Raw genomic sequence first — 16876 nt, 5'->3', positions numbered from 1 at the left:
TTAATATTATAATAATGGTAAGGGATTTGAAAAGTAGGTTTTACTGACAGTCCTGTGATTATTTTATTTCCTTCTAGCATTTAGTTATATACAATGATTTAAAATTTAAAGTTGTTTCAAACAATACCAAACGCTTATATAAAGTAACTCTGAATAGAGAACAAAATGAATAATGAAAGTTGCATATCGTCTCTATTAATTACTTACAAAATTCTTAAATTAAAATTTCTCAGTCATTTTAAAAGACTAAAAGCTGTATTTTCTTCTGTTATTTACCATTCTATTTGAAGACAAATTAATATTTTATGTCTTCTTATAATAAAATGTTGATTAAATTTATGTTTATATTTGGAACTTTGCTTTTACAAGGTATGTGCCTCATATTTAATTTCTGGGGAATTAGAAATTTTTAAAAACATCAAAATTTCCCAAGTTTTTTTTAAAGATATTTTTTACTTATGGCTGTTCTTGAAAGGCTCTATCTGAAATAACAGTTTTTTGTGATTAATATACTATTTTTATATCTTATAATGTTTTATAAGGTTTTCAAAAATGCTGGGTTAAATTTTGTCTATCTAGAACTAGCTCCCTCTTTACTAATTATGAATATATTGCTATATTTAACCCCTTTATACTCTTTACAGCCCACAAAATTCTTTTCTGTAAAATATTGCAAAACAAGTTAAAAGTTATTGCTTTGGAGGCATTCAAAATGAGGCTTTTTTTCCCCGGCAAAAAAAAAAAAAAAAAAAAACTTTAAAAAACATCTTTAAGTCTTTTTAGATTAAAGCCTGATACAAAAAAGTTGTGATAGAAAGCTAATTTTTTTTAACAAAATTATATGTATGTTTTAAGTTACAATTCCTCTTTAAAAAAATTTTTGGTTTTCAGTTAAATTTCTTGAAAAATTCACCCATTTAATTATTGTTTTAAAAAAATCAATATACGTATATTTTATAAGATGAAATAAAAGTGACATTTAGATCCTTTAAAAAAATGAAAATTGAAATTGTGCAATTAAATGATAGTTACCAAAAGTTTATTGTTTCAAATTTTATATGTTTACTTAATGTATTTTCCGATATTTAAGATTTTAACTTCGTTTCAATTTTAAAGTACCAAGAAAGCATAATGAATTTCCTGTAATTGAGTAAAATAATTTTGTTTTATGTTGGCATGTGGGTTTCTCCTGCTTTTTTTTTATTTTTTTATTTTATTGTCACACAATAGACTTATTTAAACTTCTAAACAAGTTTTGACCATAATTTACACAGAACAGGAAAAAGTAAAGAAATTTTATTATTCAGAAAAGGTTAGGAAATTTTATGACAATAGTTCTAATTAATAAGGATAAGGAATTTAACAGGCTTCGTTTTTTTTAGTTAATAATTGAATAAGAACAAATTTTTATGTATAAAATTTCTGATGCTAACTTTTTGTTGAATCAGTAAATGAATTTCTAAAAACAATTTTTTCCTCTTTTTATTTTATTTATGTTTAAAAAATTGTTAGTCTATTAAGTTTTTCAAAATATTTTTATATGAAATATTGATTTAGTAATCATTGTAAAATGTGCCCCAATCAATCATTCATGTAAAAAAAAACTTTAGCTTTTAGTATTTCAATATAAGCCAATGTTTCAAACACTGAGCCGGAAGTGACTCTCACATTTAATGTAGATGAACTATAAATAGCTGCAAAAAAGTTTGCATTACATCTGTATTCTGCTATCCACCAAAATATTTAATTTGTTTTGATTATTTCTTACTCATTAACTTATTTCCATACCCATTACTTATATTAACTTCAATGTCAAGTGGAAATATTTTTTTAAGAATTAATAACAAATATAAATAACTTCTGTTAGGCTTCAAGGAATAAATAATGAGAAATAAGTGGTTTGCATTTATTTCTATTTCTAAATTTAAGTGATAAAACTAATTGCTCACATCTTAACATAATGTTTTCAATAAATTGTAATAATTTATTCGTATTTATTATTTGTCAAAGGGTACTGCAGTTGTACTTCAACGGCGAGCTGAAGATGAGCCGCAAGTTGAAGTAGGACATTTAGGTCCATCTGATTACTTTGGTAAGTTGTAATTTTTTTAATCATTATGATCACATCAATTCATTTGTTTTGTTAAAGATAATCTGGGAATTAAGTACTTTGCCTTCTACATTTCTATAAACATTATATAGCCAAAATCTTTTATGTGTTTCTCATTAAACAGCGAAAAATAATGTATGACAAAAGTTTTCATTGTACTGAGTGCAAAAAGAAAAGAAGCTTCATATCTTTTGATCTAATTATCGGATGTTCGAGTTCTGGGATTCATAAATTATGTAAACAATAACTACTTACTATAAGTATAGTGCTGCTCTCAGGAGAACCCTCCAGGCATCAGTCTCTCGTCGTGGCGGGTACCATGGTTACAAAGAAAAGTCACTTTGAATAGGGGTGTATAGTTTTGTCTTGATCTTTGCATAGGTCAGTGTGAGTAAACCGATCGACGCCTTCATTGCACCTCCATTAGAAATGTGCTCTTGCTTGTAACCATAGCAGCTGACAGCCTCAGGATTTTTGTCTGGAGGAGTTCTCCTCAAAGCCGCGCTATACTTTGTTGGAATAAACATACATTATTTCAACTGATTTGGATACCCTCGAAATATGAGGGTAGCCACAATCTGGAAGCTATGTTTCCAATAGTTGCGAATGAAAAATAAGAGAAAGTTTGACTCACTTAATGCTAATGTCACTTTTTGCAGAACTGATAAAACTAATCCAAAAAATAATTGTAAAACTTGTTCATTTGAAAATAATTCCAAGTAAAAAAATACTTTATTTTAATATATTATTTATTTTACTTATGGTATTAAAGAAAATTGAAACATAAGGCGCAAAAATTTTTACTCGAATTAAATCTATGTAATTGTAAATAATAAAATCCAAAATTTGAGGGGAATTGGTCAAATAGCTGTTGAGAAATGAAATGTTTTCTGTATAATTTCTTTTAATACCGAGAAATACACATTATATGAAATTAATATTAAAGGGTCCAAACTTTCGCTCTCTCTTGCTTTAACTATTGGAACCCTAGTTTAGTTTTCGAATGCAGCTCCCCCCTCCATATTTTGATAGTCAAAAATACAAATTTATTAAAAATAATTTTTGTTTATTCTGAGAAAATACGTTTTTTTTTTTTTTTTTTTTTTTTTTGCCTGAATTCGTAATTAAAGTATTGTTTGCACAAATTAATTAGCATATTTAAGATTTTGTCCTCAAACTGTATTTTAGTATGTGAAAATCTGACATTAGAATAAAAGTTATGAAAATGTTTGCTCTCATTTCTTATTTATTTATTTTTAATGTGCAATGTACATAATAGATGCCTCCTTTATAATATTTTTGTGTTTCTGAAAAAAAATTTTCAAGCTAAGTCTTACAATAGGATCTTTTTAAGTTAAAAATGAATAATTAAAACTAACTTTCATTTTAATGACATTCCTCATTGTTGTTAATTTTATCAATATATTTTTTGATTTAAAATTTCCCTTATTTTTCTGTTTGAAATCTGACTAGAATATTTTCTATGCTTGAAAAGTTTATTTGCGAAGGGGTTAAAAAAATGCAAATTTTGCTAAATAATATGAATGAGACCTGAGCATGAAAGAGACCATAAAAGAAATGATTAATTCTTTTCAAATATGCTAAATTGATGTAAATGAAAGAATGAATGAGTTATTTGTTCAATATAAGGTTTTACGGATGCTTCATTACTTCGCAAGTTTGAAGTATTTGAATTATTAATTTTTAAATCTATAAAATTTCTTTCCCGAAAAATTATCTTGGTCAGGGAGAACAGGGGGAAAACCTGGAATTTTATTTAAACTCCAAAAATCGGGGAATAGTCAGAGAAAGTTGTTATTTTTTTTAAAAAAAAAAAAAAAAAAAACTGGAATGTTCCTGTATCATACCTGGAAAATAGCCAGTCTTAAAATTTTCAGTTACGGTAATCTGTTGTTGAGATTTGAGTTAAATAATTCTTACATCTATTACAATTATTTGTTATTAAAATTTTAAATTTTAGTCAAACTGAAATGTTTCCTCATATAATATTTTTTTGCTCAGAAAATCTAATATTTCACATAACAAATAAAAGAATCAAAGTTTTCTGATGCAAATATCGTCCCAATTTTCATTGAAATTTTCTTGATATACAGTAGAACCCGTTTAAGAAGTTTTTCAAGGGAGTGGAAAGAAACGACTTATTAAACGGTGAAACTTAAAAACGCATTAATAAAAAACTAAAAAATTTGAAATTGTGTAACTTATATTAAATTCTCAGCCTAATGAAATAAATATTGAATTTTAATATTCATTTAGAAAAAAAATTGCTAATAAATAAAAACAAAGTAACCTACTTTATTTTTTGTTTCATACAATGTAATATACGTTGTTACAATAATTGACTAGATTTCTGTGAGAAAAAATCGTGTAAAGTGGTTTGTTTTTGTCTTTTCTCACCTACCTTTAAGTGAAAATTGTCCAACTGCTGTAAAAATTTAAACATTTCCGGGGGTACATTTTCAACAGTGTAAATAAATTTCCTAAAAGTATCCAGCCCTTTCCTGGCATCAGAAAAGCTAGGTGGTTTAGCAATATCTTCTTCAGTTTCACTGAATTCTTCTGTATCATTTGTAACATCACAAATATCCTCTAATGTCAGCATATCACAAGGTAAAATTTCGTCGTCAACGGATACATATTCTTCAAACGATGCTGTGAAATTAAGTTTATTTTTGAATGACTTCCAATCATTAACAAAATTTACGTTTGTTTCTTCGTCTTCATCTGATATTTCATATTCAGCTTCTAAGAGATATTCTTCAGTTGTATCTCCGTCAGAGAATCCAGCTTTCCGAAAACAGTTAGCAATGGCAGATGGTGTTATTAATTCCCATGCTGATACAATTAACTCAATCGCTTCTAACATATTGACTTTTTTTAGCTCTCCAGTATTTTCAAGTCCTTCCAGCATCCGTTTCACAAGTCGCATTTTATAATGCTGCTTAAATACCTTAATAACTCCCTGATCCATTGGTTGTAGAACAGAAGTAGAATTTGGTGGTAAGAACTGCAACTTGATGTTAGTGTACTTATTCTCCTTGGAATGAGCAGCGCAGTTGTCTACGAAGATTATGATGTTTCGTTTTTCTTTTCGCATCTTACTGTCTAATTTTTTCAAATACGTTTCAAAAATTTTAATTGTCATTCAGGATTTTTGATTACTGTCATAATCACAAGGCAGTGACTTAACATTTCGAAAGCATCTTGGTTTTTTCGATTTACCGATAACTAAAATCGGTAATTTTTCTATACCATTCATACTGGCCCCAACTAAAATTGTCAAACGTTCTTTACTGTTTTTTCCGCCATGACAGGGTTCACCTTTAAAGGCAAAAGTTTTATCTGGTAAAAGATTGAAAAACAGTCCACATTCATCCATGTTAAAAATGTTCTTTGGTTGATACCCTGAAATAATTTCAGGTAATTTAGCTTTCCATTCTTCAGCTTCTTGTAAATCAACGCTGTTACAATCTCCTTTAATTGTTTTATAAACTAGACCAGCTCTTTTTTTCATCCGATCAATCCATCCATTGGAAGGCGTAAAATCAACATTCAATTTCTCCGCAATCTCTAATGCTTTTCCTCTAAGAAGAGTTCCGTTGACAGGTATGTTGGCGGATCTTGCTTGTTTAAACCATATCATCAGTTTCTCTGCAATATTTTCATATTTTCCTTTCTTCACTTTTTTTACTTTCTGGGATGCACCGGAACAAGAAGAGTTTAAGATGATGTCTTTCTTAGCAATAATGCTATTTAACGTAGTAACAGGAAGATCTAAATTTTTTGCTATTTGAACTCGTGTTAATTGAGGATAGCTGTCAACAGCTTTTAAAATTTTTACTTTGTCATCAATAGATAGAGCTTTACGCTTAATGCCTTTACAGGACATTTTCCACAAAAATCAAACTTTTTACGATGATTTTTAACATAACATAAGCGCCTACACTAAGAAAATTTTCAACGAAATGCTGCTAAATGTTTAGATGTATCTTTCTCTTCAGTTATTGAATGGGTGTGGACAGCAGTGAAGTTCGTGAGTCACCAGGCTATTCATTTAAGGTGAACACAATGACAAAGCTATTCCCTACATTCTTATCAGTTTCATAGTTCATCTAAAGGTTCACATTCCTTTGCTCACACCTGTTCCTGATAAGTCACCTTTCTTTGTAACAAAGGAGTGATGAAGGTCAGTGGTCAGTACCCATACATGTGTTTGTAAGGGCAAGTTAAAACTAAATAAGACATTTTAAAAAATTGAAATTAGGAGTGGAAACTTCTTAAACGGGAAAAAAACTTCTTATAAAAGTAAATTTAACATTATGGTAATTGGTTTTTTTAAAAAATAACTTCTTACGCGGGAAAACTTCTTAAAAGGGAACTTTTTAAGCGGGTTCCACTGTACCTGGAAAATCAGGGAATTTTTTTTTTCGCAAATTGAGTGGAACGCTTCTTAGTGACTTAATTTTTTCAACTCATTATTCCACTACTTAATTATTAGAAGTAGGAGGATTCATTCGCAAAGAACTAACTCAGAGGCAATACTAATCTATATATCTATTCATTTTTGTATTGATGCTAATGATACTACCAAAAGTACTTTGCAAAATTGTCATTATTATTACTGTAAAATAAAGTGCTAAAACAAAAAGGTATTTCTGCAAGTTGGCATCCTTGTCTGTAATGCATAGTAACATTTCTGTTTTAAAAGTAACACAATTCAGATTTTTGTTTTTTGAATCGTTTGTTAATATTATCAATTTGTTTTTCAGGAGAAATAGCTCTACTTTTAGATCGGCCAAGGGCTGCTACAGTTAAAGCAAAGGGTCCTCTGAAATGCATCAAGCTTGACCGTGCAAGATTTGAGCGCATCCTTGGGCCTTGTGCTGATATTTTGAAACGTAACATGACTCATTACAACAGCCTCATTTCACTATCAGTGTAATTTTCATTTGGCCAAATATTCAGGTAATTTAAAGTTATTATCAGGAGTTAAATATATATAGCTACAATGTTTGTGCTGTTTTATTTAATATATTTTATATTATAAAATTAGTTTTTTTTTATTCATTATTTAATAAAGTTATATTGCTGAAATGTAATTGGATATTTTTAGTATAAGAAAATTCTACAAGGTCTGGCTATTAATTTCCAGGACTCATGGAATAACTCAGAAGAAAAAAAAATTAAACACATAGCCATTTAATATTATTCGAAGTAATCCCCATCAGCCGTAATACACGTCTGTGCTCGGCTGTACAAATTTCGGAAAGAAGTTTTAAAGTCCTCTTTTGGAATGCTCTTTATTAGTGACGTTTCAGTCTTCGTGAAGGCTTCGACATCCTGAAATCTTGTTTCTTTCAGTGAATTTTTCTGCTTAAGAAACAGGAAAAAGTGTGTGCTAGGTCTGGCGAGTATGGTGGATGCTGCGACTCAACGACACCATGCTGAGCTAAGAATCGCCTCACAGGCAAACGCAATGTGTGGACGCAAACTTTTTCAATTGCTTCCGGCTCACGTGCGAACTGTGTTCGGATCATCTTCCACGCTTTCGCGTTCAAAAGCGTTTAACCCATTCAAAAGTTCTTGAGCGAGATAATGCTTCCTTGCCATAAACTTGTTTTAACAATTTGTAGGTTTCTGCAGCTGTCTTGCCCAATTTGAAGCAAAATTTAATGTTAATTCTTTGCTCCATTTCACTTCGACAACAGGAATTTAAGAGCTCCGTTTTAATGCGCCTTTCCACGAGAACCACTCACTTCAGAATGGCGCCGATTGCACTGCACATGCGCAAGAAAACACTCTTCAATATGCAATCATTAGCGCCATATTCCGGCTTTTCTTTCTCCTACAGTTACCTCAGTCCTGGAAATTAATAGCCAGACCTTGTATCTACAGTAGACTCAAGTAATATCACATAAGTCATTGTAAGTTCAAAGAAATATATATTTTTAAAGATGAAGGGTATTTATATTGTCGTTTTCATTGTTTTTTTCTTCTTATACCTGTATAATATTGACAAAAAAATATTGCTACTTTGGAATAAAAAATTATTGGTTGTGTATGACACATTACCCCTCAAATGTACTGAAATGTTTATGCCATAGTGTGGGAGAAACTCTTGAAACGAAACCGTTGTAATTTTATCAAAACTACATCCTTTGAGCATAGTGATGGAGAAGAGTTAAACTACCTTATAATTGTTTGTGTAAATATGATTATTGCAAAAAGTATGTCATGCTTTGGAATTGTAATTTAAGAATATATTAATAAAATAGAAAAAAGTGAAATAATTTTTTCTGCTGTGTATAAGAAATTTAATTTAAATCCACTAACGTTAATATCTGGGTAATAGTCTTGAGATCAATTTTTTGAAATTTAAAAACAATCTAGAAGGCAGTCAACCAAATGTGTTATGTTATAATAAACTTATATTAACAAACTTGTTCTCTTAAACATTTAATTGATGTAAATATAAAAAATTTATGATAATATAGAGTGAGGCTTTACTGAACAACAAATTACTCTTGTAATCTGAAGGTCTAACACTGCTGTCTATATTTTAATAAAAGAATAAAAGTAGGAGCAGATGTTCCTCAAAACTAGATTTTCACAGTCAATGTCGCAGCGTTAAAGCATTGTTTAGAAAATATGTAATTTCAGCAGTAATTACGTACTTACTGGAACTTCCATTTATATCTAGAACAATACAACATGTTTTAAAAAAACTGCAATCATTTTTTTAAAAAGATTGTAAATTTAAAAAAAGAACTAATGCCTGCTAAAATGACACATTCAACAGGAACTATAGTTGGTAAAACATAATGTTTTTAAACTTAATTTATGGAATAAACTTGTGGTAGAAATTTAAAAAAAAAAAAAATTGATCGGGTATGTCAAGATATTACCAGTAGGTTAAGGGGGGGAAAAAAGCCAGTTAGGTCAAGATATTAATGGCATGTTTTGAAATAAGAAACAAACTCAAGGATGTGATGTAAACTGGTTCCAACGTGAGAGGTAAAACTGAAATTGTCTTCACCATCTACAACTTTATTTGTTCGACGACACCAATGAACCAAACTTTGATATTTTTGCAAGATATTGCTTCGATCCATAAATCTTTGTCTACAACTAAAAGGTTATCAGAGAACAGTATGAAAAAACAGTTTCCTGCAACAAGTTTTATAAACTCAGTAAAAACTCATAAGGCTTTAGTTAGTAATTATATGCGAATAAAAAGCAATAAAAATCAATTTGTAAGTTGAAATAAATAAGACAGAGTTATGGTTGAAATTACCTTCATTGTAAAGTTCTTTCCAAACCATCTTTTGGAAGTTAAGTCAAAATGATGCATTAGTTACTTGACAAAAAACGTAATTTGATGAAACTATGTTTTAGAAGCATTTTTATTTTCTAATCTTAGACTTTTTTTTAAAATTATTTTATGTATATAAATGTTACGGTGAAACACCGAAATCTGGAGAATGTCAACGTTCACCTGTGAATGTAAACATTCACGTAGTCGCTTCGTGTATGTCCGAAATATTTGCTAAATACCCTTATTTCTGACTCTCACTTTTGAATGTCAACAATCACATATTCGCTTTGGTGAATGTCCAAAATATTTGTTATATCCAATTTTATATTAATTTATTCGTTAAAAATTATTATATTTATTTGATATATTTATATTTATTCTATATTTTAATACTTACTGACGATAGATAAGAAGAAACATCAGTGTTTGGAGTATCGAGCAAATACATACCGGGCAATGGCACTTGACCTTTAAAAAACATCAGTGTATGGTTAAAATATCGAATAAATGTAATTATATCCACGAATAAATTCATATCAAATCGAATGTAATAAATATTTCGGACATTCACCAAAGCATATCTGTGATTGTTGACATACACCGGTGAGGGTCCGAATGTACAAGAATGTAATGAAATATTCTATCTTTCACCGACGTATTTGGTGTTTGTCGACATTCACCGGTGAAAGTCAACAACCACTGATTTCGGTCTTTCGCCATGACATAAATATTTAAACATTATAAATTGAAAATATGAAATGAGCATATTTTATTATATAGTAGAAATTTCATATTTTTCTTAATTTTTATTTACAAAACAAAAAAGTTTTCAAGCGGTCTCAAGCTTTTTTTTTTTCCACCACTGTATATGTTTGTACATTTATAAAGCTTGGGAACAATTGGATTAATTAACTTCTCTGTTTGGTATTTGATTTCTTGACTCTTACATACTTGTGGATTTTTGGACAAAACTATTTACGAAAGAAATAAAATTAACTATTTTTAACAAAGTGATAACCTTTTCCAATAAATTGTCACTCATTGTTAATATATATAAGCATTTTTCATGAATAACATAATAAAAATCATGCAGTTTCACATTGTCATGGTAGTCAGAGTTGTGGACGAAATTCCTTAAAGATCAGACAAGTTATCTTTTGTAAAGATACAAATAAGAACCTTTTAAAAAGAACACTTTGACTATGCATATTAAATTAAATAGTTTATTTATTTAGGAAATTTTATTACTAAATTACTTACTTAGTGCCAGACTTTTTGAGTTTTTAAATATAGTTATGTCACTAAGTACAACTTTAAATATTTTGGTTTGTTTAAAAAAAAATAGAGATAAATTATGCTAGTTAGTGTCGAAATTTCGGATTCATGCTACATAGAATTGTAAAGAAAAATGTATTGCCAAACAGTTGAAATATCATCAACTTAGTTATACTTTGCTTCGTTATAACCCTGTTAAACTAGAATGCTACATGACTCTCCCATGGTTGCCGATTGAATAGAAAAACCTTTGATCTCTTTGAAGACTATGCAGTTTAGGAAAAGCAAAGATTGCGATAGAGGTGTAACAGGGGTGATTGTATTCCAGGTTTTTCGTATTATCCTTAAGGGTCTAAATAGCATGCGATTTTTCTGGGAATATTGTGGAACTCAGCATTTCTCGAGACCATTTATTCTCAGACTTTCGCTAATCAAAAACTTAATATCCAATGAAATTTCCGCAGGATTCCGCAATCTAAAATTTCAAATTTTGAATCTTTCGCTCATTCCTTTTAACGAGATGGTACATACAGCCAATTCTTCGGCCAATGGGTAGAAATCCAATTTGATTCAGTGGATTTTTGCCATGTTGAATATCGCGATTTTTATTTGCATGGTTTGCATATCACACATCGATTTTTGTATTGACATAATTTAAAAGTTACACGTTGCAATTCATCCTCACGTTATTTAAAAATCCTATGTCTCAATTCGTACTTACACGTTTAGGATTTTTCTTTTAATGTGTGGTATTCTTCATTGGTCGGTAATTTAATTAGAAATCTTATTTCAAAATATTATTTTAAATACAAAACTTACATGGTATGTTAATTGATATCTTGATATCAATTTTTTTATTGATATCAATATTTTTATTATTACAATATCAATTGAATATTGTAATATTCAGAGTTTTTCACTTTGTTTCTGATTGTTTTGCACATGTACCAAAATAGCCTGACAATTACTGGGTTAAAGTTTTTATGTTATGAAATACCAACTGCTTTGAAACTATTTTGTTATATTTCAACATGAAATTAATTTTTGTTGCATATTCCAGTGTACTCAAATGGATTGTATTGCCTCTACCAAACTTCTGCATCAAATGGATTGCATACAGCACTTTCTCAATGCTGCAGGAAGTGGTACATTCCCTTTCTTATCCCCCATACTGGTCAAAAACAAAGGAAAGAAATCCATTGCAACCCTCCCCAGCGGTCAATAATTTTGACCAAAATATCTTCATCAGTCTATTTGTGCATTTATTACAATATTACTTGTAAATTTTTTCCTTCTGTCGTTAAGTATGAAATAATCTTGGATTTCTGTGGTGTGATTTGAACTCATTCTTTCTTTATAACTGTAACTTTCTTCTGTTCTTTCTCTTTGAAATATAAATTGATATGAGGCATTCTAAGCCCGTCCTGAAGATCGTTGAATGGAAAAAAATATAAGGGTGCAACGTTTACATCATTCAGAAAAAAAGAAGAAGAAAGGAACCAAAGATGACATTAATTAGGTGTAAAGTTATTGCTTTGTTTGAAAGATAGGTTGCTTGTGACATTTTCCCAACATTTGTCTTGCAGCTCATTGATTTTTTTTTCTCAAGTTGATTCAGCAACTGATGTTTTGTATGGATTTCATTGGAGTGATAGAGAGATTAAAAAAGAAACTGAAAAAAACTAGTTCTTGAACGGGAAAGTACTCTGCTATATTTTCTCCCTTGAATATATTGCTGATTTCGTATATTGGAGGGATTAGCTTTTTTGTATAGACAAATCATTTAAATAACTTCTTTTCTAATTATGTGCTTTTCACCAAATGCCAATTCCTCCTCTCAAAGCAAAAATATTTTCTATGGCTTGTAAAAAATTGGTTTGTAATTTTTTAAATATATTTTGAGAGTTTAAAAAAGTTCGTTATTGATTAACCTTGATGAAACCTTAGTCTTGTTACTGTTCTGTATATATGTACGATCTAAATATGAAATTTCTGTCTGAGCTCGTGGAAATAGTAAAGTACTTAAGTAAAATGAAAGTTTTAATTAAAAAAAAATGTTGTATTAAAGATTGTGTGTTCTAGTTGTAGTATAGACATATCTGTAACCTGAATATTTTTTTCCCTGGAAAGGTTAAGGATTATTACAAAAAAAAAATGTTGACCTTTTGAAATATTTTTAGTTTTTGTTATTTAAATTACTGTTGTTAAATTAATTTTGTTTGTGATTTTTGCATAGTTTTAAAATCTGTTTGTATATGTGTCTTTTTCTAACGCAAAAGCAATGGATAAAAATTATATTTATTAAATTTGGGGACTAGTCACTTTTTAGTTGCAGTTGCGTAGGACTCTTTTATACGAAATAGTTTTGCTCTATTTTTATTTTGTAATGTTGGATTTCATTCTGTGCATTTAATTGCCTTATTTTTGCACATTCTATTTTAATGCAAATACGTGTGTAATGTTGATATTGAGACAAAATTTAGGAACATAAATTTTTATAGCTCATATGTATTCAAGAGCTTTATAAATAGATTTGTTTTTAAAAATTATATGCTGATTAATTCGATGAAGTATTTTACTTGTTTTTGTCTTAGTTTTATCTTTTTTTGAAAAGAATTGTAGTTAAAATTGAGCGAGCTTGTATGGAAATAAATATATATATACTGGACTTAGTTTTTTTTTATTTATTTGTCTACAGTATTCTGTGAGTTTTCTTTTCTTTTAATGCATAAAAACTTTGCTTAAAATAAATAGGAAAATATGATTTTTTGTGTTTTTAAAACATATTAAATAAAATATATATTAATTTCAAAATCAGTCAGTATTTGGAAGCAACACACTACAAGTAAAGAAACTACTGTAGTTGCTACTTTTTTCATAGTTTGTAGTATAGTGTACTACTTTTTTTTAAAAAAAAAGTAGCATAGTGAGGGACGCGATACAGAAATACTGCAGTTAGTAGCGAATCCTGACAACAGCTTTTAACGTCAGTTTAGTAAAGAAACAAGGTTCTAATGCAACTAATTTTTTTAAATTTAATGGGTACAAATCTTTGCATGTCCATCAATGGAGGCAATGAAAATGCCTCTATAGCTGTGTCTGAAAGTTAACATGAATTACGTATAACTAATATTTAAACTAGCCATTTCGAATAATAGATAATTTATCACTTTAGTCACACTTTCTTATGCAAATGTACCCTTGTGAAATATAGATGTTATTTCAAAGGAAGGGTACATATTTTCGATATGCATAATTTTTTAGAGGAAAAAGAGCATTTAACACTCAACAAAATTGCAAGTACTTGATAATTTCCTTAAGTTTTTTAAATCTAATACTAGCTTTTGAAAAGGCTTGAAAGTTTAAGGTTAATTGAACAAATTTTAAAAAAAAAAGTTTTAGAATATCAAACTGGCTTATGTAAACATGAATGAATAAATATTTTATCTCCTTAGTAGTAGTTATTAAATTTTGAAAGTAGTTGTAAACCACAAAAATATTGTAGTTTTTCAGATTTGAAATCAGTAAAATCTAAAAAATGTATGTGGAAGTATAAATGTTGCTCCAATTAACTTTATGCCTGAAGAAGAAAAAAAAAAAATGGTAGTAAAATCATTTCATGGGAACTGATTTTTGACAAGAGTAAAATATGCTTAATTATTCATCATTATTTTCTTTCTAAATGTTAGAAAAGTCTTGATTGTCATGGATATTAACTCTTCCCAAAAGGTAAGCTAAAGGTTTTCTTCAAAGTAGTTCTAGTCTAACTAAAAAATTAATTTTTGTTGAAAAATTGAGGTAGCTTTAAATTATAATTAAATTTTAATTGATATTAAATTTTAATGTTGGTTAATAAATGGGAAAACAAAATAATTAAAAAATTGCATACATTATATGATAAATTTTTTTGTGTAATAGTAATTAGCCATTGGAGGATATATCATTTTAAAGTAACGAAATTTTGTTTCAAAAATTTTATCGTTTTGGGTTGTAAATGCTTAAAAAATCGATATTAATTTACTGTTTTATTATTGTTGAAACTGCTTTGAAGGTGTATAAGACTGTGCACAAAATTAGCATTGCTTGGCTTGATGTGACATACCATTTTGTAGAAAGCAAGGTCTATTCCTCGAAGAACAACTGAAAGACTGTTGACGGATTAGCTACACTTTTCAAAAGGTGAATTTTTACATCAAACTGTTGCTTACTATATTTTCAGATAGGTGCTTTAAGTGTCTGAAGTTTCCAATTTATAAGACAAAATATATTGCCTACATGGAAATCTGAATATTTTTCATCGAAATCGATCTGCTTAAAAGGGAAAATGTGGCTTATCATAAATTTTTTTTTATGAACTTACAGCATATGACTGTCTCATAAATCTTAGAAGATTATTTATTTATTTTAGTCAAAGTTTGTGTAAGTTCAATACTTAAAATCATTTTAATCCGTCGATGATCAGCCAGTTATGTGAATAATTCAGATATACTAATTGTTATCACCTTTTAAAAAAATGTGAATAACATAAATTTATGTAGACTCAAATTTTTATGGTGAGGAATTCGGGGGGGGGGGGTATCAAATGGAGTAATGTGTCTGGTAGGGTGGAGTTTAGTAATTTCATTGAATTGAGAGTTCATCCCTTAAATTACTTTTGCACAAAAATGTTAAATGGCATATTCACTGTTGTCATTTGGAGATTATTGAAACCTTTTTTTATAATTGTTTAAATAAGTCTTAAGCTCGAATATAAGTTTTAATTAAATATCAGCTTAAAGGAGTGTCAACTAATTGATTCTCGTTATTTTTATAACTCAATAGTACTTTATGTAAAAAATTTCTCCGATTTCAAACTATTATGAGTTGTTTCATGTTCCATTGATTATATGCTGGAAACGTTAAAACTTTCCTATTTATTCTTCAGCAAATTAACCTTTTTTTCAGTTTTGTCATTTAAACTTTTTAAGTGAATACTGTTCCAAAAAATGACCTGAGTTTTTAAAAAATACTGTTCAATTTTTTTTTTTTTTTTAATTTAGCCCACTACGAGTCCTGTAATTTGTTCATTCTAAGTTATACGAATTTTACACATAGTATTTAAATATGTAAAGAAGATATTTATATAAATTTAAAACTGCACCGATGGTAAGACGTTAGGTTGCAAAAGCGATTTTAAACAAAATCGCAAAAAAATATTTATTTCATTCTAGTCCTGCTTAGGGACTATGTTATTACTGGACATCTATTGAAGAAAAAAAACTTATCAATGTTTAATATGTGTTTATAAAAATCTTTTAGCTCTTCCCCCCCCCTTCTCATTACTTGCATATTATATAACATCCATGCATATTTATTATGAAATGTTTCCATCACTTATTTATTCTTATTTTACTGAAAAGCAGAGTTCCTAATTTTTGTGAGAAAAAAAATCCCACTTATCTGATTTGAATAAGATTTTTTTTTCTGATATATAAATCAGATATTTTTTTAGAGATACTTCAAAAATTTAAGTTTAATATCATTAAAAATAAATCATAACCAAACGTTTCAAACAATATTATTCCATTAAAAATTGTTTTTTAGTAATACATAATATGTAAATACACGATTCAAATCAATTGGAAATGGAATCGAAATGAAATTAAGTACTGAATAAGAGGCTAACAATCAATTCAAGAAATTAATTTCGCATTTATATATTTATTTTTAATGTAAGTGCCAAAATAAATTGTGTTCTTTGATACAATTTATACCATACCTTTTTAGTACATTTAGTATTGAATAATTTAACTATAAAAAAAAAATCTTACTTAAAGATAAGGTTACTTTTAAGAAATAAATTTGTAATATTAAAATATATTGTAATTTTAAATATAGTGTTTCAAAACTAAAGATGGGTAGGATTTTCCTTACCATCATGTTTTTTCTATTCTTTTTTTTCGAAAAAACTCATATACATTTTTTAATTTTTATAGATATATATAACAAAATGCACTAGGTTGTTAGTTTGCATTCTGAAAAATAACAAGATTTTTAAATAGTAATTTCTAAAGTACTCTAACTTATAACACTCCAATTACTGATGTAATTTCGTTAATACAAACTCATTACTTAAGCAATGTATTTACAACAATGTTTAAAACTATGAAAATTAT

At 28.4% G+C, this 16876-nt stretch overlaps 1 protein-coding gene across 6 annotated transcripts in view; it reads left to right on the top strand.

Annotated features, from left to right (window-relative positions):
• Nucleotides 1–13389, top strand: part of Pka-R1 (protein kinase, cAMP-dependent, regulatory subunit type 1) — a 139049-nt gene extending 125660 nt beyond the window's left edge. For all 6 annotated transcript variants that reach the window (XM_016067126.3, XM_016067124.4, XM_016067129.3 and 3 more), the window contains exons 9-11: nucleotides 2011–2092; nucleotides 6901–7096; nucleotides 11782–13389. In XM_016067126.3, coding sequence (XP_015922612.1) covers nucleotides 2011–2092; nucleotides 6901–7073 — 255 coding nt within the window. In that variant the 3' untranslated portion in view covers nucleotides 7074–7096; nucleotides 11782–13389. The remainder of the gene's footprint in view (nucleotides 1–2010; nucleotides 2093–6900; nucleotides 7097–11781) is intronic.
• Nucleotides 13390–16876: the final 3487 nt, after the last annotated feature.

The sequence above is a fragment of the Parasteatoda tepidariorum genome, chromosome 9, assembly GCF_982258835.1.
Source record: "Parasteatoda tepidariorum strain Cologne lab strain chromosome 9, Ptep-v5.0, whole genome shotgun sequence".
Taxonomy (NCBI): domain Eukaryota; kingdom Metazoa; phylum Arthropoda; class Arachnida; order Araneae; family Theridiidae; genus Parasteatoda; species Parasteatoda tepidariorum.
This window is presented reverse-complemented; position numbering and strand designations above follow the sequence as displayed.